Below are 24,067 nucleotides of genomic sequence, written 5' to 3' on the forward strand. Positions count from 1 at the left end.
CCTGCTTTAATTCCTTGCTCGATTCTTTCCGCCACACGTACAACATCATAGAAATGTTGAGATGAGCTACCCATTAAATGCTCATAGTAAGGTGCCTTGAATGTATTGGCGAAACAAAGTCACCATCTCCGTTTCTATCAAAGGGGGTTGCACGTGCGTGGCCTCGTCCCTCCATCTTTGTGCATAAGCCCTCACTGACTCTTGGCTTCTCTTTTCCATCGACATGAGGCTCGTTCGATCTGGAGCAATTTCCAAATTGAACTTGTATTGCTTTAGGAAAGCCTCCACTAAGTCCTTCCATTTCTTAATCTTGACATTATCCAGCCTCATGTACCAACTTAGCGCAGATCCCGAGTAGACTGTCTTGGAAAAAGTAGATCATTAACTTATCGTCATGAATTACTTCAGCCATCTTGTTGCAATAAGATCGAAGGTGAGTGTTTGGGCATTCCAACCCAGTATACCTTATAAACTCTGGTATCCTAAAATCTTTTGGTACCGTGAGGTTAGGTACCAAGCATATTTCCGACGTTCGCAGGGGGTCAAACCAATCATTTTCCCTCGACTGCTCTTAACCTTTCTTCTAATGCTGATATCTTGTCATCATTCACAAAACCCGTGGACCTATTATCGGAAGGCCCCTCGGCTGTTAAATCTACAGTGATATGAGCTTGAGGGGGCTGAATGGGAATAACAGGTGTAAAGTGCTGCCCCCGTTGCTGAATCTGCCCCCATGTTCTGAGATACCCCCGGACAGGGGCCGACGGTGCTCCTATAGGTGGTTGGGTGGATGTTCCCTCCCCATTCTTGGCTTTTAAAAGTTGCTCAAGCAGATTGGTCAACCGGGAAACTTCATTTTTCACGGATTCCAACTCGGTCTGGTAGTGTGACTCTAACTGAGCTCTTTTCTTCGTTTTCCATTCTTGATCTGGACCGGGTTTGGTGGACTCTGGATGTGGACCTATGTTTCACGATCTGGAGATGCATGCATAGATGTATGAGAAAATGTATGATTGTGATGGATGCATGCATGTTTTATTGTGAACGAAAAATAACCATCCCATTATAAGCATTCTCTTGTCACATTGCTTTGATAGAAGTTCTGCCTTTCGAGTCGTTTTTGCTAGAATCATGTTCACCAAGAGACAGATTTTGCATAAGAAGATGGGTCAACGCCCTTTTCATTAATGCTTGGATAAAAATACATTTTTAAAAAAATACAACATGCTAATCTCTTTCCTCCATAAACTCCTTAGCCAAAGGTAAGAAAGCAAAAGCCGCCGGTTCTCAATCTTCCCTAAAAAGGCATCGGTTTCGGCTAGGCTTCGGCGATAGCGAATGATGTCTCCTCCCACATTCCGTGCATTGATTCTAATAATTCGAGCATGTGCAGCAGCTTCATCCATTTGCTCATCGGTTTTGGTCATTTTTTCTATGAGCAACATGTTTGTTCTGTTCAAAGCAATGTTTGTTGGCGTCGATTCGATCCTTGTGCTTTTCCGTTGCTACTAGCTTCTCGTCCAAATACTTCGACTTTTCGCGTTCTTTGTCGAGCTTTATCCTTGCAACTTTTATCTCACTCCTCTTGGCTGCTAACTCCGCTTTATCATCCTCGAATCCTCCCCTTTTGCTTTCCAACTCTATATATTTCTTATTCAAATCCTTATACCTCTTAATCCTATCCATTAGTTCGAATTGCACTTGCACAAATTTTTTCTTGGTAATATTTTGCACTTTCTTGGCAATCGCTAAAGTCCATCTCCATTGCTTCAAGTTCAGAACAACTTTGCATCCAATCCAAACTCAACCCTTTAAGCTCCTTCTCACTCCTTTCCCTAGCAATCTTCTCCTCAACCAACTTTAACTCAAGCTTGGTTATTTTCGCATCTCTAGACTGTATTTGCTCATCTAGAAATGTTTCTCCTTTTATCATCTCCTAGCATCATTCCTTCCAACGTCGCCTTGTCCTTTCTGCTCTTGCTCAACTCTATCCTTAGTTTGTCCACTTGCCTTCTCAATTCACCGTTAACCCTCTTTCTTTTGAGGGGTTCCTCTATGGTTTGAGGAGATTTGACTTCTACACGAGGCATGGCTGAAGCAGCTAAATCATCTTCAATATTAACCTCTTTTCCCTTAATAGGCTCCTCTATAGCGCAAGGCATGGCTGAAGCAGCTGAGGCTCTCCATTTTACATATCCTTCGCTCACACTTGGATCTCTCAAACCTTCTATTTTCCACCAACACTAGATGCTTCCAATCTTGTTTGATGATCTCCAAAACTTCTTTTTGCCATGGGATCTTTGAACAGACCAAAGAATTGAGCAATTCCCATAGTTCTGGGAACAAACTGTATTGCCCCCGAATTGTCTTACCACTAAAGTCGGAGCATAACTCACATAACCCGTAATCCCCACCAATGGTACCCAATGCCTTTGTCCACAACTCATTAGGACCTTCGTTGTTGTTACCCATGGTGCTCTCCATTTAAAATCGCTATTAGGTAATCCTTCCAATTTATCAACCCAACCCTGGTTGTCTAGATCTCCCCATTCTTCTTCTTCCACATCTTTAGGGGTTTTTGAGTGAACCACCAAAAATTATTGAAGACAGGTTTCTTTGTTTCGATATGGCTCACCATCCAAATATACAACAGTTGCGTGCAACATCTCATTGCTCCTTTTCCAGCTTTTTCTACAATGGTTAAGTGTCAAAAATGTTTCGGCTAAGATAGCAACCACTGGATTGATCTGTGTTTCTCATACTCCACATAAGCAGCGGCGGCCTCCAAGCTTACTAAACCAGTCTGACTTGGGAACAACACAAGGCCAAATATACCTAAGGCAATCAATCTCTCTTTTTCTACTTCTGACTCCTTTTCCAAACTCTAGCATCCTCCATTTCAAACCGGTGCCATTCTTTTCCAGAAACTTTTCCAAGTTGGAGATTCTGAGCAGTTTTGACAGCTCAGGGATGATCTTGTCGGATCTCAAAGGAGAATAAATCCGATACAGGTCATTCGGAAACTCGGTCAACAATCCATATTTCCTCAATCGTGGGGCACAAGTCTATGCTTCCAAAGGAGAAACATCGGTATTCTGGATCCCAAAAATGAACTAAGGCTCGCACCGCTGGGCTTAACACTTCTACCTTTGCGATTTCCATCAAACGTCCGTATTTCCTAAAAAATGCATCTTTATCCACATTCTGAAAATGAGTCGTTAACTTGTTCACCTCATTCAATATGCAATTCAGGTTCTTGATTGGCGACATCTTCTTAGCATCGCTTCTAAGGCAGTCTCCTTCAATCAATTGTGACAGTTCAGAATTCTTTCCATACTCTATGGAAGATTTGGTGATGGTCATTTCGTTCACAAATCCTGCAATTCAAAATGCATGGGGGGTTAGTCTTGTTTCGATGCAAAAGATTTATATTGGAACATACACCCTAAGGATAGGTTCTAGTTCTTTTACGTAAGACATAGGGTAGGTTTACTACTAGGTCTCTAAAAGAGGGTCTCTTGCTGTTCCAGTGATCACCCTCGTAAAGGCGATATGGAGGTCCAGCAGATAGTGGGATGGCACGTGTACCAATCACTATCAGTCTAAACACTCAGCAAAGAGTTGGGGTTTACACAAACTTAAGCCTTGACTCAAGTCATAAGGCAAGCTGCTAGTCCCCCACTTAAACTTAGAGTTACATGTGTGTGCCCTCCAAAACATAATAATAATAATAAAGTGAATCATGACTATGGCATGTATGATAGAATGTAAAGATATATGCTAAAGCTTTTAAACAAAACATCATAAGAAAACAAAAACCAATAACATATAACATAAACAAACAAACAAATCAAGCTTAGTCCTAACATCCCCAGCGGAGTCGCCATTCTGTCACACCCCCACAAAATTTTTTTATAAAGGCACGACATCGGCTGGCGATTTTCGTGGTGTTCTAAGGATTTGGTTCTTTGGAGTCGCCACCTAGTATTTGGTCACTAGGAACCCTAACTGGTCTTTCAGAGATTCTAAGGCAAGGGACTGGTTGCGTAAAGGGAAGGTACTAGCACCCCTAGTACGCCCTACCTAAGGTAAGCTGCTTGGTGTTTGGTTTGCTTTATAGTCTATGGTGTTGGTGTTTTCTAATCCCGTCAACTCGTAAATCGCAAGGATAAAGAGAATAAAGAATTTCACAATTCTTAAAAAAACAATTACTTTTCACGACTCGTAAACCGTGGAGAAAAAAAAATTAAAATTTTGAAATGTTCTCGATTGCAACCAAAGCTTCTTTCAAACATGCGCGTTGATTTATTACTCCCGATAATATTTTGGATGTTCGTCCTTTTAAGGATTTCTTCATCCAAACATTAGCGGTGAACAATAACCACAACTTCTCCTCCCAAAATAAGATTTTTTATAGTTTTTGGAATATTGGCCAATACCCTTTGGAGTTTTACAAACAGGTTGTAAAATCCACAAATGCAAGAAAATGATTTTTTTGTGTTTAAGAAATCTATGCGAAAACACATTTTCAAAACTTCCAATATTTTTTTTATTATATATATAAAGGACATTCAAAACATGCTAGTGTATTGGCCGTATGCATGAAAACGAAACATTTTTTTTTTATAAACTCTTTTTTTTTACGAAAACAGGTGTTTTTTAAATACTGAAATTACATCCCCATAGTATAAAAAATTGCAAATCAAATATACCAAAACAACAATATATTTTTTACTTTTCAGAAATTTTTATATTTTTTTTATATTTTTTTTGAGAAAAAAAAAATATATATACACATATACACACACATGCATAATATAATAATATATAATATAATATAATATATTAATATACTAACTGGGCTGGGCCGGTCCAACTAAATGGGCCGGCCCCAGCTTGAAAGCCGTTGGGCCGAACTCGGCCCGAAAGGGATTGGGCCGAGTTCGGCCCCAAAAAAACTACATGGGTCTGGGCCGACACCGGCCCAGACCGCCGGGTTGGGCCAGAATCCTTCTGGCCCGCCCCACATATTTCTGGGCCAGAACCATCTGGCCCAGAGAAGTAAAAAATTACAGCACGGGGGAATTATTTTCCCCCCCGCGCGCCTCCTGCATGCAGAACGATTCTGCATGCAGGAGGCCAACCGAACTCAGCTTCGGAAGAAAAAAATGCACGGGGAAAAGGATAGTGTACCTGGCGCAGCGGAGACGGCGGCTTGCTGGCGGAGCTGCAGTGTCGTGGCTTCACGGACGGCGGCTCCAGGGCGGCGCTGCGGCTGTTTTTCCAACGGTTCGTCGTCGTTCAACCGGCTCGTTCCTTCTGTTTCAGCTTCTTGAGTTCCCTCTCAGTTTCAACTATCGCAAGCTTCTCAACTTTTTGGGTTTTCGGTGACTGTTTTCTTGAGTTCGTTGGTTTCTCTCTCTTTCGGTTCTTCTCTTTCTTTTTCGGGTCCTCTCCTCCTTTTTCTTTCTTCAGTTTTCTCTTCTATTTATAGGGGCCGAACCGTGTGGGGGACCAGTGTTAGTGCGCCTTGGAGCGGGTTTCGCGGGTGGCTGGTCGGCCACCACCCGCGACAGCAAGGTGCCGTTTCTTTACTTTCGGCCGGTGGTCGGCCAATGCTTTCGGTCGGCGGTCCCACGGTGTGGGGCTTCGGGTTGTTCGGTGGAGATGCAAGGGAGAGAGAGGCGGGAAGTTTATTTCAAAAAAACCAAGCTTTTCCTTCTGTTGCAGGTGCGGGGGAAAGGAAGAAGAAAGGGGAACAGTGCCGTTCAAAACGGCACCGTTCGGTCCCTTTTTTTTTTTTTTTTTTTTTATGCATGAAACGGCGTCGTTTTGGATTAAAACGCGCCGTTTCATTTAAAAATAAAGGCGCCAGAACATGTTTCGAATCAGTCCTTAATCATCTTTGTTTAATTCAATTTCGTCCCTGCTAATTTCAGTCCGTCCCCATAGTTGGCCGCGTTTTTCACTTTGGTCCTTGGCCTCTGATTTATGCAATTAAGCCCTTAATTGATCAATAAACTTCCAATTTCTTCAATTAAGCCCCTGAAACAATTCCAAACAGCCCCCCCTATCTTTGCGCCTTCTCCAAATTGGTCCCTGGTTTCGGATTTTCACAATTAAGTCCCTAATTGGCCCTTAAACTTCAATATTTATGCAATTAAGCCCCTGATTTGACTTAATAAAATCCTAAAAATTATAATTTAGCCCCAGAACTTTAATTTCTTCAATTTAAAGCCCAAATTGACTTAAAAAATCAATTTTCTTGCAATCAAATCCCCTATAAATCCAATAAAAAATCAATTAAACCCATAAACATCCAAATTTGGGCTTCTCTCCTCAAAATTCAAAATTTCCTTCTCAATAGGGTTCTCATCCTTCAAAAATATTTTGTCAAAAATCCAATCTTTGTATCTTTATACTCCTTGACCAATTTTCTGACCATTTTCCGAGCGCTTCTGCCTCTTGTCCTTTTTCTAACCTTCTTTGGCTATCTATTTTATTTTTTTACGGGGACCCAAAAATGGGTTACAACAATGAAAACGAAACATCAATTTATATTCTGAATAGTTATCTCTTCTTAACATTGGTTAGTTAACGGATCCGCCATATAACTAACCCTATCCATCAAACAACCACAGTGTCCGCACTAGTAATTTAATTCAATGACAGCCTTAAGAACTAGATAAGTTTATTAATCAAGAAAACATAACTGTCTGCAGTCTATGTTTTCTTTGATTGAATGTTCTCCATAAGATTAATAACATAGATCCGCTACAATTATTAAACTTAGTTGCTTCACAAGTTCATATACCACAACTCCGGTTTTGATATCAAACTTAGCAATAGATTGTCTTCAATAAAAACTTAAGAGTCCGCTCTAGCAATTAAAATAAACAATCATATGAAAAATAAGCATAGGAGAACAAACATATTCATCATATAAACTGAAAAGAAAAGGTAAAATAAATATTACAGTTCTTAAAATTCGAAGGTTTATGTGTCATTGCAACCAAGAAAACAAGTTTAGCCTTGCATGTTTGTTGAATAACTAATCAAAAAGATGGAAGAATGCATGATTTAGGGTTTCTTAGAGTAGGGGGCATTTTTCTCCTCTTGGGTGGCTGCCCTCCTTCTCTTCTCTCATTCTTTTTATATCCTATGAAACTCTAATCTCTATTTTACAAAATAGTCCTCTCTTAAGTAGATTGTTTACATTTAAGTACTTCAATAACTATTTTCCTAAAAAAAAAAAAAAAAAGTCTTGCATGAAATCTTCAATATTTGACTTAGAGAGCTAAATTTATGAAATAAAAACTTGGATATCGGTTTAGATGCTTCAAAATGTAATTTGGACTCGTTTCTTCACGAAACCTGTTTGCTGGCAGAATTCAGTAGTCATCTTTGAAAAATCCTATCTCCCTTATATGACATCTTTTTTGGCTGAAATTTGGAGCTTTTATAGGCCTTTGAGTCAGAAATCCAAAACAATTGAGTTTGCATCAATTGGACTTTTGTAGCTCCAGATATTCAAGTCAGAATGACCGAAGGTCAACACTGGCAGATTGCGAGATTTGACTTTGAAAGCTGCGATTTCTATGTTCTTCCTTATTTTATTGTCCTGCCTTAGATGTCCATAAAGGTATGGATGTTAGCTTTTTAATTCCACTGGAATTACTTCATTTCGACCTTTAGAGATCACGCTCTGCACAAAACATCGATTGAAGGTCAAATATGCCAATTACCTCCAATTTACTCATTTTTGCATCTTTCATCCAAAAGTGCCTTCAAAACATAAAACAAAGAATATCAAGGCATTTTATATATAAAACATATGCAAAACACTAGTTAAATATGGGTGAAACTATCGAATAATATGGTTGCATCAGAAGACAAAGATGAAAAGGAAGGGATCGTAAGAAGAACTGCAAACAGAAACAGAAACAGAAAAAAGGAAGAACCAAAGGAACCAAAAGAAAAACAAACGAAAGGAAATGAGAGAGGTCCAAAGCATATTGTTGCTTTCGTCTTGCTTCCAGGTAAACGTCTCCAACTTTGCAGATAATGCACAAACACTGTGCACTTGAAGATTAATTACATTGTCACTGTAGCAGGCATGTGTGAATTGTTCAAGCACGCTAGTGGGTCTAAACCAGCTAGGCCTAGCCCAGCCACATAGGCCGGGTTGGGCCCAGCCCGAAAATAAAAAAATTTCAAAAAAATTCTTTTCAAAAATCTGTGATTTTCAGCAAATATTTTAGTGCATTTTGATCAATATTGGTTTGTATTTTTATATTATAAAGATACAAACCTGGTATTAAATATCTGGTTTTCATCAAAACAAAAAAAAAAAAAAAAAAAAAATAAAAAATGAAATAAAATGTTTTGTTTTCATGCATACGGCCAAGTCTCTCTAAAAAAATAAAATCATATTGTATTTTCATACAACAAAGAAAATTTCAAAAACATGTATTAGCATGCATTTTAGCTTTAATAACCAATATATTAAAGTTTTGAGAAATAGGCTAATATCTTAAAAATTCCAAAAAAATATTTTGTTTTCTTTTAATATCTGGGGTTGCGACCTTATACGTAAGGCGTATTTCATATATTAAATTCTTTTGTTGACATTAGAACGGTTAAGTTTTACCCGATAAGATAGGGATCTCTTTACCGAGTAAAACTTTTCTTAAACCACAGACAGACCAATAACAAGAAAACACGACAAGACTTTAGATTTTATCAGACAATAAAACAACGAAACTTATCTTAGGTAGGGCATATTTGGGGTGCTAATACCTTCCCTTTCCGCAACAGTCCCCGTTCTTGATCTCTGAGAGCAGTTAGGATTCCTAGTGACCGGAATACTAGGTAGTGACTCTCATTCTATTTTTTCACTAATAAAAGACTAGAATTCCCTGTCTCTCCATATTTTCCACATTTAAGGGAGGATGTTTTCGCCGCGACGCCACACACGTGCGACAGGGGTAACAAGAATCATGAGCTCAAATGAAAAAATAACATTGATATAGAATTCATGGTATATCATCAAAATTCACAATGCAAGCATGATCACATTTGAATAAATATAAAGGATATATTGACCATAATCAAATCAAACAGGCATATAATGAGTATTTAAGAAGACAAAATAATAATAATAATAATAATAACAATAACTAATCAGGCTTATATAATCAATAATAGCAATAATACTCATCATTTTATACCAACAAACATATACAATGCATAATAGAAATTATTTCACTCACTTGGAAAATAGAAGCAAATCGAACAAAAGACTCAAAACTAAGGCAAACAAATCACTAGGGTTCGACCAGAGTAGTATCTGCAGAACCTAAATGAATAAATAAGAGATATTAAAAAAAAATAGATCCAAGAAGAAGTCTAACATTGAATACTAAAACATAAATGAAAATGCCAACAAACCAGTCGGCCGCCTCTTCATCTGTTTGATTGTTTAAAATAAAACAAACTTGCCTCATTACTGTTTCTCCAACCGGTTGACCAACCATAAGCCAATTGATTGATTCACTTATACCGATCGACTGCTTGATCGGGAATTCTAGAGAATCTCAATCTGCAATCTATTTTGATCTTACCCAATCTCAACAATACATTCAACAACATCAAAATAGTTTTATCCTAACCCTATACAATCCAGATACATATTATAAAACATTCTAACAAGTTCTCCACAATCGATTCCATCAAAAACATCAAAATCATTCTAACCCCAAATTCATTCATCAAGCCCTGACATGCCAAAATTATTGTTCATAATCTAAAAATTAAAGAGTTAAGGATGATCTTACCTTGTTACCAGTCCCATAAACAACCCCAAACCAAAAGGCCTTTACACCTAAGCTTAAGGGATTGTCTAGAGAAAACTCTAAAAGTCATACTGCTTGTTTAAACGTTGTTTTTCTTTTATTGTATCGAATAACTTTTAATATTCTTTTATTATTTCAAAAAAAGAGTTCCTTTAAATGCTTGGGTTATGGGATGTTTTAGGCTCACTAATAGTCTTGAAGCTTTTTGGGCCTCAAGCCATAACTTGGGTCTTACACTTAGTTTGTTATAACTAATAGGTTAAGGTCTTATCCTTATATCATCGGTTCTTGATTCGTTATAATCAACGGTCGAGGGTTATCATCCAATAACTACAGTTTTTAGTTCAAGTAATCGATGGCTGGGTTCTTTTCAACTTGATTTTGGCTTTCTTAGGTTATATTTAATCTTGATTATGGATTTAATGGTTCTTACCCTCTGGGTTCGCATCAGTTAATATCAAAGCAAGACTCTAAAATCAGGTTTTATCTATTTATGTTGTTAGGATTTTTATTGTAGTTTTCTCTATGTTATTGATTTTGTTTTTACCCTAGTTTTAATATATTGAATCTAGCTTATTCTCTAGTTTAGCTTTATATTGAGCTTTCTTTGAAATTTATATATATATAAAAAAAAAGAGAAAAAAATCAAAATCACAAAATCAAAATAATATTTCTTGCAAAAATAAGTCAACATCCAAGCAAGAAGATGATTAGAGGTCGAATCTTTTGAGTGGAGGGGGAATGATGACAATTATCAAACAACACCACATGATCCATTACATATTTCAATTGGGCCTATTACAAGGTCAAGAGCTAATAAGATTAAAGGGAACTCAATTGGTTAATTTAAGATATTTAAGCTTTATTTTCTATAAAACTTGTAGATTCGACTTATTTTCAAATTTACACGTGAATTAGGCTTCTTATCCTAATGTCTAGTTTTATGTTAATCCCATAACTTTTGATCCAAGCTGAAATTTTGTTAGATGATTCTAAAGGCCTTGTTTTCTATAGGGTTAAATGTTTATAATAATCAGACATCAAGAAGATCTTGCGATAAAGACAAAAATCTACTATGCGAGAATTATATTAGTTTTCTAATTGATTTAGGAATTTTTTTTCTATTTTATTTAGAACTCTTTTGTTATTTTTCCAACCTTGTTTGGAACCTTTTACCTAGTATAAAGTATAAATATGATTATTTATCTTATATATAGGTTTTAATTAATTGGAGATGGGTTGATTATTAAACAAATAAAACTTGTGTGAGAGAGTTTGCTCTTACGCTTACTTCCTCATGGAACTTTTTTAGGAACTTATCAAAAATCAATTATCTTTGTGACATTCATGCTTATACCTATGGTTTTTAGTTCGTTATAATTGATGGGTCAGGATTTCATCCTTATACCTTTGGTTCTTGGTTTGTTATAATCAACAATTGAGGTTTTTCATCCAATAACTATGATTTTTTGGTTCAAGTAATTACTTGATCGAGTTCTTTTAAACTTGATATTAGCTTTGTTGGGTTGTGTTCAATCTTCATTATGGGCTCAAGGGTTCTTACCCTTTGGATTCACATCAATTCTTGTTTTACAAAGGATAATCAAATGTGATAATGAAAAGAATTCTATCAATTTTGGTTCCTAAAAGAGAAGAGTTTTATGGTTGGTTTTTTGTGCACAAGTCTAGCTAAATGTATACTAAAGTTAAGTTTCATTTGCATAGTTCTAGTATATACTTAGTATGTATGCTAGGTTTCTATTTTAATATTTTATGCAAGTTTATATATTTTCTTAGTAAGCATGATAATCTTTTGTTATGATTACAAGTTTATCATGTTATTATTATTTTACTTAATTATAAACTAAGTTTTTTGTTCATTAATTTATCTAATAATTATGTAATTTTTTACAACAGGTTATTTATAAGGTATTAAAACGGTAAGAGCATATCAGCAATGACCTTGTGAAATGCTTTACATCTTATTACACCGTTATTTACTAAGAGTTCTTATGCTTTGAGATCAAGTAATATCTTGTATTACCATTAGAGGCAGTGTTGTTTTGCACAAAACCTCTTTTTTTCCTCCATGCTATATATATGCCTGTGAGAAACAGGCCCCTCATGCAAATATTTTGCGGTAATTAACAACTTAAGCTGTCAACCCGAGTTTAAAGAAAGGATTAAAAAAACAGCTGAAATAATTTTCCGAGTAATTCACTATCCAAATGTTCAAGAATCGAGAGAGATAATTGCTATTTGGTCATTTGTTTGTTCCATTCTCTGTTGAAGCTTTGAAATAGCAGTCAAAAGAAGAAGAAAAAAAAGACTGCACAGCTGTGTTCGACTTCCTCAGAATAGCATCCCAAGTCCCTAACTTATCGTTTTTTTTTTCTTTTTCGAAGCTTCTTGCATAGTCAGGGGATGTTTGGCTTGGAAGTTTCGGTGGTTTTTTTAGTGAGATCCATATAAAAAGGAGGTGTGGTTTATGCATTAAAATATTGACTAATCGGTTACCGAACGCGTGATAAAGCTGTTTAAAATAGATCAGTTTGAGTAAAACATATGAGGCCCAGCAAAGCTGTGCTTATTTATAAGTAAAACCTCGGAGAAAATAGAAAAGGCATCCATAATTAGCACGAAGCTTTAAAGGTCGTCTACTTATAAAAATGGCCAGCCAATTTTAAGGCTTTGCAATCTAAAATGAGCTCCAACATAGCAGCCAAGAACCTTCACATAGCCATGTATCCATGGTTTGCCCTAGGTCACCTTACTGCATTTGTCCATTTCTCAAACAAGCTTGCAGAGAGAGGCCACAGAGTCTCTTTCTTCTTGCCAAAAAAAACTCAATCCAAGTTTGAGCCTTTCAATCTTCATCCTGATCTCATAACCTTCATTCCTATCACTGTCCCTCATGTTGATGGCCTCCCTACAGGCACCGAAACAACCACTGATGTTCCCTTCCCTTTGCATCCCCTTTTAATGACCGCGATGGATCTCACAGAGCATGCCATCGAGGACCATCTTCGCATCCTTAATCCTCACTTCATCTTCTTTGATTTTACTCATTGGTTGCCGGAGTTGTCACGCAAGCATGGTATTAAATCTGTGCATTTCTGTATCATTAGCCCAGCTACCATTGGTTATCTGTTAAGTCCTGAGAGAAAACTTGAGAGCTTGACAGCAGCTGATTTGATGCAGCCACCGCCGAGCTTTCCCCCGTCATCAATTAAGCTGCGTGCCCATGAAGCTCGAGGAATATGCGCTGTTACTGTACAACAATATGGAAGCAACATTTCATTCCAGGAACGCAATTTATATGCTTTAAGTCATTGTGACGCTTTGGCCTTCAAAACTTGTAGAGAGATGGAAGGGCCTTATTCTGATTATATCGAGGACCAATTTGGCAAGCCTGTGATTCTGGCAGGTCCTATCGTGCCAGAACCACCAAACTCAGTCTTGGAAGAAAAGATTGCCAAAATGTTGGATAACTTTAAAGCTGAAACTTTAGTATTCTGTGCCTTTGGGAGTGAATGTATTCTTAAGAAAGATCAGTTTCAAGAGCTGGTTTTAGGTCTTGAGCTTACAAGCTCGCCCTTTTTCGCTGTCCTCAAACCACCTATTGGATCTGAAACAATCGAGTCAGCCTTGCCGGAAGGGTTTGAGGAGAGAGTTAAGGGAAGAGGATTTGTTTATACGGGTTGGGTCCAGCAACAGCTGATCTTGAGGCACCCTTCTGTGGGATGTTTCGTGACTCATTGTGGATCTGGATCGTTGTCAGAGGGTATGGTAAATAAGTGTCAATTAGTCCTCTTGCCAAACGTTGGAGACCAAATAATCAATGCAAGAGTAGCGGGTGGAGATCTGAAAGTTGGAGTTGAAGTCAAGAAAGGTGAAGAAGATGGCTTGTTTACAAGACATGGTGTCTGCGAGGCAGTGAAAGCTGTGATGGATGATGGTAGTGAAGTTGGGAAATTGGTGAGAGCAAACCATGCAAAATGGAGAGAGTTTTTGTTAGGCGAAGGGCTTGAAAACTCTTATGTTGATGGTTTTGTCCACAAGTTGCATGAACTGTTGGAGTGATCCGGTTTGATGAATTGAACTGTTTTTGCCTCTAATTTGTTGCCCATGTATACATGGCCAGATTATGCAGAGGCACGCAGCTTATGGATAGAAATATGCCTTACCTTAAGTGCAAGATTTCTGTGTCATTTATCTATGTTGTTATGAATCGGTGCATTTAGTATTAGTTTAATATGTCCTATAGATAATCAGTTGATTATATTATATTGATATAAATATATATTTATTATTAATAAAAATTTAATTTATTTTTAATATTCATATAATATTAAATTAATTAATCTAGAGTAAAGATAAAGTTTATAAAACAAAAATGCTTTGCAAATGAAATTATAAAGTTATTATAATTATAGGATTCCTATTGCATCAAAACATTATTTCTAAAATGTTCATAATTGATGCTCTCTTAAATACTGAGAAGAAAGCAGTTGTTCTCATAAGTTGAGGTATAAAGGACACCTAGAACTAATATATATATATAGACACACCTTTTGTTATCTCAATTAAGATAACATATAACAGAATCAAAGCATAACATTTTCTATATAAAATGACTTAGAGATTTCATGTCTAAGGATCACTTATACGACTATCATATGAGCATTTCCATATACATAGGTGATCTCTCTATATGAAATTCTCATACAGGTTAATTCAGTGTACATGTCTTATGACAAACATATATATATATATAAAGGTACTTGAGTGATCAAGAGAGGATTCATCACCCTACGTGAATTAAAAAAAATGTTTCATCGATCTATTCTCAAATAGTATTGATTGATAAATCTTTGGCTAAGGTGAAATGAGATTTGAAAATAATTTCAAATCTTATTCAAACGATCAATAACTATTATGTACAGAATAAACATGATTTAGCATGACAGATATACCTCATGCTTTAATGTTAAATTGGAACAATATTGATGAAAAAATATTAATTAAACTAAGAAATCAGTCAGCAAAAGGTTAAATCAAACCACTAATGACTTTTCTAATATTTGAAAGATCATGACATGTTGCTAGACAATATACCTGATTTTGAAATATAAACTAATTAATTTTTGAATTAATAATAAATAAAATTATTTAATTTATTTAATTATAATTATAATTTATATTTGGGCCAACATATTAGAAACCTAATGAGTTACATACATTAAGAATCATTAGTCAAAATTAAACTAGGATGATTTAATTAAGTATACTTGATTAAAATATATTTTAGAAATTAAAGACTAGATTATAATTAATACATGAATTATATTTCTAGACCTGAAAAAATCAAGTAAGGACTTGATTGAGTTAATTTTTAAAATTATCCTGAATTAATATATGAATATTATTTAGGGAGCAAATTGATATTTTGTCAATTTATAGGGTTTTTCATATTTCCCTATAAATAGTAAGTTATGCCTCTTATCTTATCAAAAGAGTGATTGTTTGATAGATATAAAAACTACGTAAACATAAAATTAGAGTTAGCACTTTAGGCATAGCAATCATTCTCTTCTAAATAGGGATTTAGAACATTTATCACGGGTAGTTTATATGGATTACTATTGAAGGCCGCTAAACAATTGGATGACTTGAGGTTTGTAATAACCCAGCCTTTAAGAAATTATTCAAAGTCGAAGAAGATCAGATTCATGTAATAAATTCATAAACAACTCTAGATTTATCTAATGAGATCTTAAGGACTCCCAAATAATTTTTTGTCATAGTTACACTGCGTGTATGATATTTGAAAAACCCAAAACTTTAAACTTGACATGTTCTATATTAGATCATATCAAAAGACAGGTAAATATATGCAGTTAAGCTTTGTCAAGAACTTGCTATTGATGCACATAAATGTTCATGGGACATTGTGCGTGTTTGTGTGTGTCATAACTGTAAATAATTTAATATATGGTAATTTTAATTATCTATTTCTCTTACCTAATTTATCATTAAATTTAAAATTAAACACTAAGATTTAAATGTTAATTATATTTCTTAAATTAGAAATGATGTTTCATATAGATATCAATTCAAAATCATAATGTCTTAAACCATAAGAGGATTTAAAATATTAATTATGTTTCTCAAATTAGGAATGGTGATTCAAATTGTATGATAACCTAATATAACAATAGTATTTATACTAAAAAAATTGCATGTAATAACAAAATGATCATTCATTATCAAATAAATAAAGAAAGGTAAAAATTGATTATGAACAACAAGATTGACCGGGCTTAAAAAGTCATAATTGATTGGGAGAGTTAGAGAAAAATTGACGAATCAAACATAAATCATGATTAATCAAAGAAAAGCAATTAACCACCTGGACTAAAAGGTTTAATTCTATTTATAATTGGAATCCTTGACAAATTAAATTAACAACATAGTATAATTTAAGAGTCATGAAATTATTAATAACAAAAAAATTTTGTATTAAGATTCAATATATTTTTTACATGATATAAATTACTTATATAAGACTAGATAAAATTTAAATACTATATTAATATAATTCATGGGATCATCCTATTATAGAAAAGGTGATCAATAAATAGTTAGTTAGGTTGGCATTATCATGCATTAAATAATATTTATTCAGTTTAAAATTTAAAATTTAAAAATTAAAAATTATTTAATAAATATAATAAAACATGCGAAGTTTCAAATCCAAATTTTCTTTTTGGGTTCAAGACGCCAAGGAGGTTGAGCGATCCGATCTGGGCTAGGCCTGTATTTTGATTTTCAGGCCTAGGCTGGCCAGCTTCACTGTGGGCCCCAAACCTTTCATCAGACATCTATCGCATCTTCACCGTGTGATCAACAGATTTACCACGTAAAGGCATCGAATCCATGTGGACAAAACAGACACAATAAAAAGTTCCCCTCCACCACACGCTGGTCCAAGTTTTCTCCTCTAGGGTTTTGCCTTTGTAACCCATCCATCCATCCATCCATCCATCCATCAGGAAGGATCAAATCAAATCCTCCTCTCTTCCACTTCTAAATCAAATAGAGTAGATCTTCCTTCTGATTTGAACTAAAAGGCTATCAATCCTTCTCTTTTCCCTTAACTTTTGATTTTGATTTTTTTTTTTGTACTTATTGTTTTGATTTATTAAGATGGGAAGAGGAAAGTTTAAGGGAAAGCCTACCGGTCAGCGTCACTTTTCTACCCCCGAGCAGATGCGTAAGATTGTCTTCTTCTTCTTCTTCTTCTTCTTCTTTTTTTAAAGAAATTTCAGTTGGATCTGGATTATTATTTAACCATCTATAAAGTTGTTGCTTTCTGTTTATTTTTTATTCTTGTAAAAATTAAGGTTTTTTTTTTTTCTATTTGTTTGTAATATTCGATTTATTGCAGTTGCTGGCACCTCAACCCGTCCTCGCACGTTTAAGCGGGTATGTCTCTCGTCTTATCCCAGCTCTGATTAGTAATTGTGTTTTCTATGTAATTGTTTTGGTGAAGTTGATACTGTGTGTGAGAGAGAATCTGTATTTAAAATGCTCAGGAGGAAGCTGAGTATGAAGAGGAAAAGAGGGAAGAGGAATCTGAGGAGGAATCCGAAGAAGATGATCCTGATGTTAGTAATTATTAAAGTATTTACATTTTTTATTTTTTATTTATTTGGAATGGCTTGTTAATTGGAAATTGGTTGAATAATGTTTAGCAAAAGCGGAAAGGAACTCAAGGTATTATTGAGATTGAAAATCCTAATTTGGTGAAAGCGAAGAACTTGAAAGCTAGAGATGTTGATGTAAGTTTCGGTTTCTATGTTTTTTTAGTAATTATATTAGATCGAGAAGTAATGTTGTTATTATTTGGTGTTTTCAGACTGGGAAAACAACAGAGCTTTCAAGGCGTGAAAGGTTTGCATATTGTGTATTGAAGAAGGAATTCGTTTTTGTTGAGATGTAGAAAAGATATCAAACTGTTATGGTTGTGCTGAAACAGTATATAATAAGTTGCTCTTAGGAATCACTCTTTAGGGTTCTAGATTATACCTGAAGAAATCTTGTTTGACAATGCTTGCTTTGATCTTTTGCAGGGAGGAGTTAGAGAAACAAAGGGCTCATGAGCGATACATGAGGCTGCAAGAACAAGGGAAAACAGAACAAGCTAGGAAAGACTTAGGTAAGAGATTATATGCTCTTTGGGTCTAATGTGAATATTTTGTATTTGAGAATGGATTGAAGGTATTTTTATATCGGCCATGTTAGTGTGGTAGGAAGTGAAACGGTCACCTCTAATGGTTTAGATGTCATAAAATGGTGTGCTATTGTATGGTGTGACATGGTTAGCATGTCTCATGTTTGTGGGCTTATCCCACCAATATTACTCTTAACAATGTCATTAGATTTCTGTGAGATGGCTTTGGTCGAAGAATGTTTCTTTCCTTCTGTGCTCTATTTGCAGCCAACATATTTTTCAATCTTTGTAAGTTTCATATTCTATTTTTCATGCCAGAACGATTGAGTCTCATCCGCCAGCAAAGGGAGGAAGCTGCAAAAAAGCGAGAAGAAGAAAAGGCTGGTAAGGTTCTAGGAGAAACTGCTTTGCCCTCCATTTTCATGTTTTCTTGTAAATGATAGAAACTGTGTTTTTTCAGCCAAGGAGCAGAAGAAAGCAGAATCTCGGAAATGACCATAGGAGGAAAGTATCAACAATTAGTGCCCTCCATAATGTGCTAGAAAGAACTTGCTAGTTGGCCTATAATCTTCCTATCTTCCTGGACAATGTTATTGGTTTTGAAAAGCAAATAGATTATTTCATGCTTTTTAGAAGGTTGAACTTTAATTTGTATACAGAATATTTTGATTGTATTGTATTTGAACATCCAGCAGTAGCATTTGATGCTATTCTGAATTCCAATTCTCAACCTATTTGTTCGCAGCTTAGTACGTGTTTTCTTGGGAATGCCTGAACTGTTGCCCTTGCACTATGATTACCATTATTTGTTTTATATTATTGAACATGATTTGTCACTGTTGTGAGTCCTCGAGGATGGAGAATCCAGTTATGGTGTGATTTTTTGTCTTCCGCAAGCCCTCAACTCTGGCATTGTCGGGCTAACCGAAGGATTGGGTGAGTTGCTTGCAAAAATTGCTGTTAAAATGCTTTGTGGTGTCGCGTAACTTGGGAAGCAATGTATGGCACATTGGAAAGGTAATTGGTGTGCTAGTGTGTTTTCTATTTCAATATTTTACTTCATTTCTAGTTTTTATTTTTTAATAAAAAATCAGAAAGCCTTCACATTTTTTAATGTTTTAAAATATTATTTCAATTAAGAAACTAGAAAATATGTTCATGCTGTATTATTTTCTATTTGAAGAGAAATAGTAATGGAGAATATCGTGAACTTGTCTTTTAGGATATTTCTTACTTTTTGACTTTTTGTTTTCTCATCTTAAAAGTTCACAAATTCTTTCTCATTTTAGCGTTCTTCATTAGAATTAAGGGAAAACTTGGTAGATGCTTGAAGGAGTCAAGCTACCATAAACTTATTAAAAACTTGAGCAAGCTTATAATTATAACATCTTATTGATTTAAATACGAAATAGTTCTTAAATTTCTATAATTTAAATTAGATGCGTTACATGAATAAGTCGAAAAATAATATTACCAACAAAATAAATTTTTAGCCTTGAGCTTTCAATATTACATGCTCCGTCAGAGCCAGTCTTTACGGCAAGCAAATACTTTATCTGGAGAAGAACAACAAATACAGAACCATAACATTTTCAGGATTCAAAATGGGCTACAAATTCATCTCTAGTTCTTAAAAAATAGTAACATTTAGGCTGTTGAATGTTTTTGGTCAACATAGCATATCGTCGTATGGTCAGATAAACCTGTTTGGAGTCCCAAAGACGACAATCTTAAGGCTCTCTCTTCATGATTAAACTAATAAAATCTCGGAAGAGAAACATTTCGAAACTTTCCAATACTCATGACGAGCAACATCCAGCCTTTTTCACAGCCGAGACATCATCTCTGCTCCCCACATTAATCGTCTGTCCTTTGGGCAAGTATGTTGAGTCATCTCCAACGTCAAGAACCTTCCTGCTTACAACACGGTAGATCTGGGCCAGCACTTCTGTGAAAGCATTTTCAACATTCATTGACTCGAGAGCAGAAGTCTCCATGAAAAAAGTGCTCTCTCTTTCAGCAAAACCCTTGGCATCCTCAGTGGCAACTGCTCGGAGGTGACGCAGGTCTGCTTTATTTCCTACAAGCATGATCACATTGTTAGCATCTGTGTGATCGCGAAGCTCCTTTAGCCATCTCTCCACATTCTCGAATGTAACATGGCGGGTTACATCATAGACTAGTAAGGCTCCAACAGCTCCTCGATAGTATGCACTTGTTATTGCACGGTATCTTTTGAAAACAAAAAAAAAAAAAAAGAGTTAGAAATAAGACAGCCGAATTCGTTACATCATCATCTAAACAAGAAATCTTCATCACATACTGTGGGAGTCATTATTCAGGAGTTGCCCTCTCCCCTCTTACAAGAAGGTAGGGTCCATGAATAATTTTCACGATGAATCCCATGTTTATACGAGAAAAGAGGGTGCAATTCTTGATATACCTAATGATTTCTCCATTTTTCATGAATTGTGGAATTATAAAACCAAATAGAAACGTTGGACAACATAGGCGTTGCTTGGTTATATTTAATCTAGCCCTTCTACTTTGTAAAATGATCATAACAAGGAAGGATTGCAAGCATTAGTCAAATCCCAAATCATCAAGGTAATGCCAAGAGAGTCTTAATTCAGATTAATAAACTGTAATTTCGTAGATCCCAAAAATCACCTTCACATCACCCTGTAGTTCCTTATAATACAATCTACCGGTTATTCTGAATTATGGATGTTTAACGTCAAACCCACCACCGTTCCATCCTGATCATGGGCATGGAACAAGTGCAAGTAGTTACAATTGCACAGCCGTGCATTGTCAACTACGCAAAGCATTTCTTTCGCATCAAAAGTGGCCAAGTCTATCACCATTAATGTACGTGAGAATTCATTATATTGAATTCCACATTGAACAATTCATCATGTTAATAGCCTATAATTTTCTAAGTAATTTAATATTTATAGTTACTGAGAATTCAAGAAAAGCCAATATTCCAATCCAAATAATCAAAATCACAACCCACATTGTTATATTTTTTTTCTTTTTGAAAAAAACAACACGATCATGACATGAAAAAAATAATAATAATAACGTCGGTAAAGAAGGATTGAATTGGATGAGAGATCTAGAGGAAACAAAGAGGAAGGGAATGTGGGGTTACCTTTCTTGGCCAGCAGTGTCCCAAATCTGGGCCTTAACGATTTTATCATCAACGCGAATGCTGCGAGTAGCAAACTCGACGCCAATGGTGGATTTGGATTCGAGACTGAATTCATTTCTTGTAAAACGAGACAAGAGATTGGATTTGCCAACGCCTGAATCACCGATCAATACCACCTTAAACAAGTAATCGTAATCATCGTCAGCTCTATAGGCTCCCATTTGATGGGTTTCTTTCTCCTTCTTTTTTTTTATGTCGTTTTAGCCACCTTTTATATCGAGTTAAGGTTTGGAGAATGACAGCAGGGAAAGGATTATCTAAAGCAAATTCAGCAATGCTGTTTTTTAAACACAAGAGGTGGTTTGTGTGGGCTTTTTTTCTTCTTTCTTCTTTCTTTTTATATAAAAAAAATGAAGGAATTATGGGCTTTTTATTTGGATTAAAGTTATGGTTTTTTTTTTTCTTTTTCTTTTTTCTATTGACTTGCACCAATTACACAACAATTCTTCGGTGAATTGTTGCATGAAAAATAATCTTTTGCCAAATCATCATCTGTTCAGATGTGATGTGCACGAGATTCGGTTAGAAATGTACTTAATTTCGCCGGAGGCATGGCCTTAAAAAATATAAACTGGGTTTCACCCCTCTTTTCTTTTCATGCAAAGAAGATTTGATGAATTCATTGTGAGAATTTTAACAGGTTTTTTTATTAATATCACAAAAACTTGGGGTATTACTAATAAATCTACAATTTACAAGTTTAAAAAAAACTTAAAAAGCATAAAAAAACATCTCTATAAGCTTGAGCCATCATACCCCAGTCCAACTTTCATTAAAGTGCATGGGCTCTAACATCGTAACCTGAGCTTATACTAGACATGCTATCTAATGCCCACATTGGCTTAAGCTATAATGCCTAAGCTTAACATGTTTGGGTCCATAAAATATATATAGACCTATTATTTTTATCTCTAATGGGCTTAGACACTTTACTCGAGCCCAATACTCCATTGAAATTTTTTTTTCAAGACCTAACGCATGTCTCTTAATGTTTTATATTGATCTAATATGTATTATTTTAATTAGAATATAACTTTAAATATTACAGGGATGAAGTTACATCATAACCCTTCCTTTTTACAAAAATATAAAACTCATGAGCTATAAATACTCCATAAATTATTCAAGTTTCAAGTTTCTAATCTTTTTATTATCAATATTTTTAACATATATATTTTCAGAGTTTATCTTTTTAAATATCATTTTATTTTCTCTCTCTAAAAAAATATTTAAACATATAAGAGTTTCTAAATCTGTAAAAAAAAATATATAACTAAAAGATTAACTGATTATCCAATAATAAATCTTATTCCTAAACTACTTATATTTTTTTCTAACATCATCAAATATGTATGTATCAAATGCCATTCTAATTCTTTATGTCCAATGTTGGTAAATATATATTATAATTGTCATTAAAATTACAATAATTGCAGTTAGAGATGACAATTATGAAATGCTATTATAATAATATTTAAAATTTAATTCTGTTATAGTAAATTCTATCTCACTTGTAAATGAGCTTTAACTCAATATATATATATATTAAACTTATTAGTCTATCAATTGATTATGTACATGTTAGTTAATAGTTATTATGTTGAAGTTTATGTTTTTAATCGATGTTGCGTGATCACTTTTCCTGCGCATGCAAAAGCTAGCAAAATAATCAGCATGATTATGTTAGTTAAATTTGAGAACGTAAAATCATTCTAAATACGTTGAAAACAAGGCTTTGATTGTATTTTTCATTTTAAAAGTATTTAAAAAAAATTAATTTTTTTGTTATTTTTTTTGTTTATTTTAAATTAATATTTTTTTAGTGTTCATATCATTTCGATATATTGATGTCAAAAATTATTTTTAAAAAATTAAAATTTTTATTTTAATGCATTTTCAAACAAAAAATATTCTAAAAAAAAACTACTATTACACTTTTAAACACCCTTAAATTTTTCTACCTCATCCTTACCATAATAGTGAGTACAGGTGATACATGTCAATAATTCATTGTGAAATAGACATTATTAGATCATTCACTTCTGTTAACCCACAGTTCAGATCAAATATGTTTCGAAGTCGAAAACGAGAAAAAGATGGAGACATTGCTAATATGTTTTTACTTGGGAGTTGATACAACATGACATGCTTGATTTGATTAAATTAAAAATAATTTAGATAATTGATAAAATTTTAATTTAATTACAAAATTGTAAGATAGTATTCTTTTAAAAAAAAATTTGAGATAGAAACGTATTGGATTGGATTAACTTGAGTTAACCTGTGGGTCATGATAATTAATAATCTTATAAAAAAACAAGTCAAAATAAATTATAAAAGTTAATTTTTAATTAATCCAATATTGAATGATAAAATTAAAAAAAAAAAAAACCTCTTTATTTCTAGTTAACCTTTTAAACCTGTAATCTAGGTAAATAAAATCAAAATATTTATATAAAAAGTAAATCAAAATAAATACTCTATATTAAAGAATATAATTTTTTAAGAATAATTTTTTTTTAACAATAAAGTATTATTCAAGTGAACGATGCTTCTAAGAGGAGATGAACAATAAATTCACATCCCCTATCAGTTTGGTTTAATATTCAAGTCCCTGTAGATTTAGCAGTATTTCATTTTGATACCTATTTTGCAAACGTTTTTACTACCTTGCATATAGTATCCCCAAGATTTCTAGTGAGACACATGCTGCTAATGAGCCAAGAAAAGCTCGTGGAACTCCAACGTTTTGTGTGTATG

At 34.5% G+C, this 24,067-nt stretch overlaps 3 protein-coding genes across 3 annotated transcripts; 2 read left to right on the forward strand and 1 right to left on the reverse strand.

Annotated features, from left to right (window-relative positions):
* The first annotated feature begins 12,542 nt into the window (after positions 1-12,542).
* Positions 12,543-14,026, forward strand: LOC118062657 (cyanidin 3-O-galactoside 2''-O-xylosyltransferase FGGT1). Its single transcript, XM_035076491.2, has one exon. It carries the CDS (start codon positions 12,558-12,560, stop codon positions 13,935-13,937), a length of 1,380 nt encoding a protein of 459 aa, XP_034932382.1. The 5' UTR covers positions 12,543-12,557; the 3' UTR covers positions 13,938-14,026.
* Positions 14,027-16,846: 2,820 nt separating this feature from the next.
* On the forward strand, positions 16,847-18,839 carry LOC118062666 (uncharacterized). Its single transcript, XM_035076504.2, has 8 exons — positions 16,847-17,130; positions 17,305-17,342; positions 17,453-17,524; positions 17,612-17,698; positions 17,776-17,810; positions 17,990-18,075; positions 18,409-18,474; positions 18,551-18,839. Exons 1-8 carry the CDS (start codon positions 17,064-17,066, stop codon positions 18,583-18,585), a joined length of 486 nt encoding a protein of 161 aa, XP_034932395.1. The 5' UTR covers positions 16,847-17,063; the 3' UTR covers positions 18,586-18,839.
* Positions 18,840-19,589: 750 nt separating this feature from the next.
* LOC118062663 (ras-related protein RABA1f) lies at positions 19,590-21,553 on the reverse strand. The gene is made up of 2 exons (XM_035076501.2): positions 21,248-21,553; positions 19,590-20,322 (listed from the first exon to the last, which is right to left on the reverse strand). Exons 1-2 carry the CDS (start codon positions 21,466-21,468, stop codon positions 19,890-19,892), a joined length of 654 nt encoding a protein of 217 aa, XP_034932392.1. The 5' UTR covers positions 21,469-21,553; the 3' UTR covers positions 19,590-19,889.
* Between the last annotated feature and the right edge of the window lie 2,514 nt (positions 21,554-24,067).

Source organism: Populus alba, chromosome 11, assembly GCF_005239225.2.
Source record: "Populus alba chromosome 11, ASM523922v2, whole genome shotgun sequence".
Classification (NCBI taxonomy): Eukaryota; Viridiplantae; Streptophyta; class Magnoliopsida; order Malpighiales; family Salicaceae; genus Populus; species Populus alba.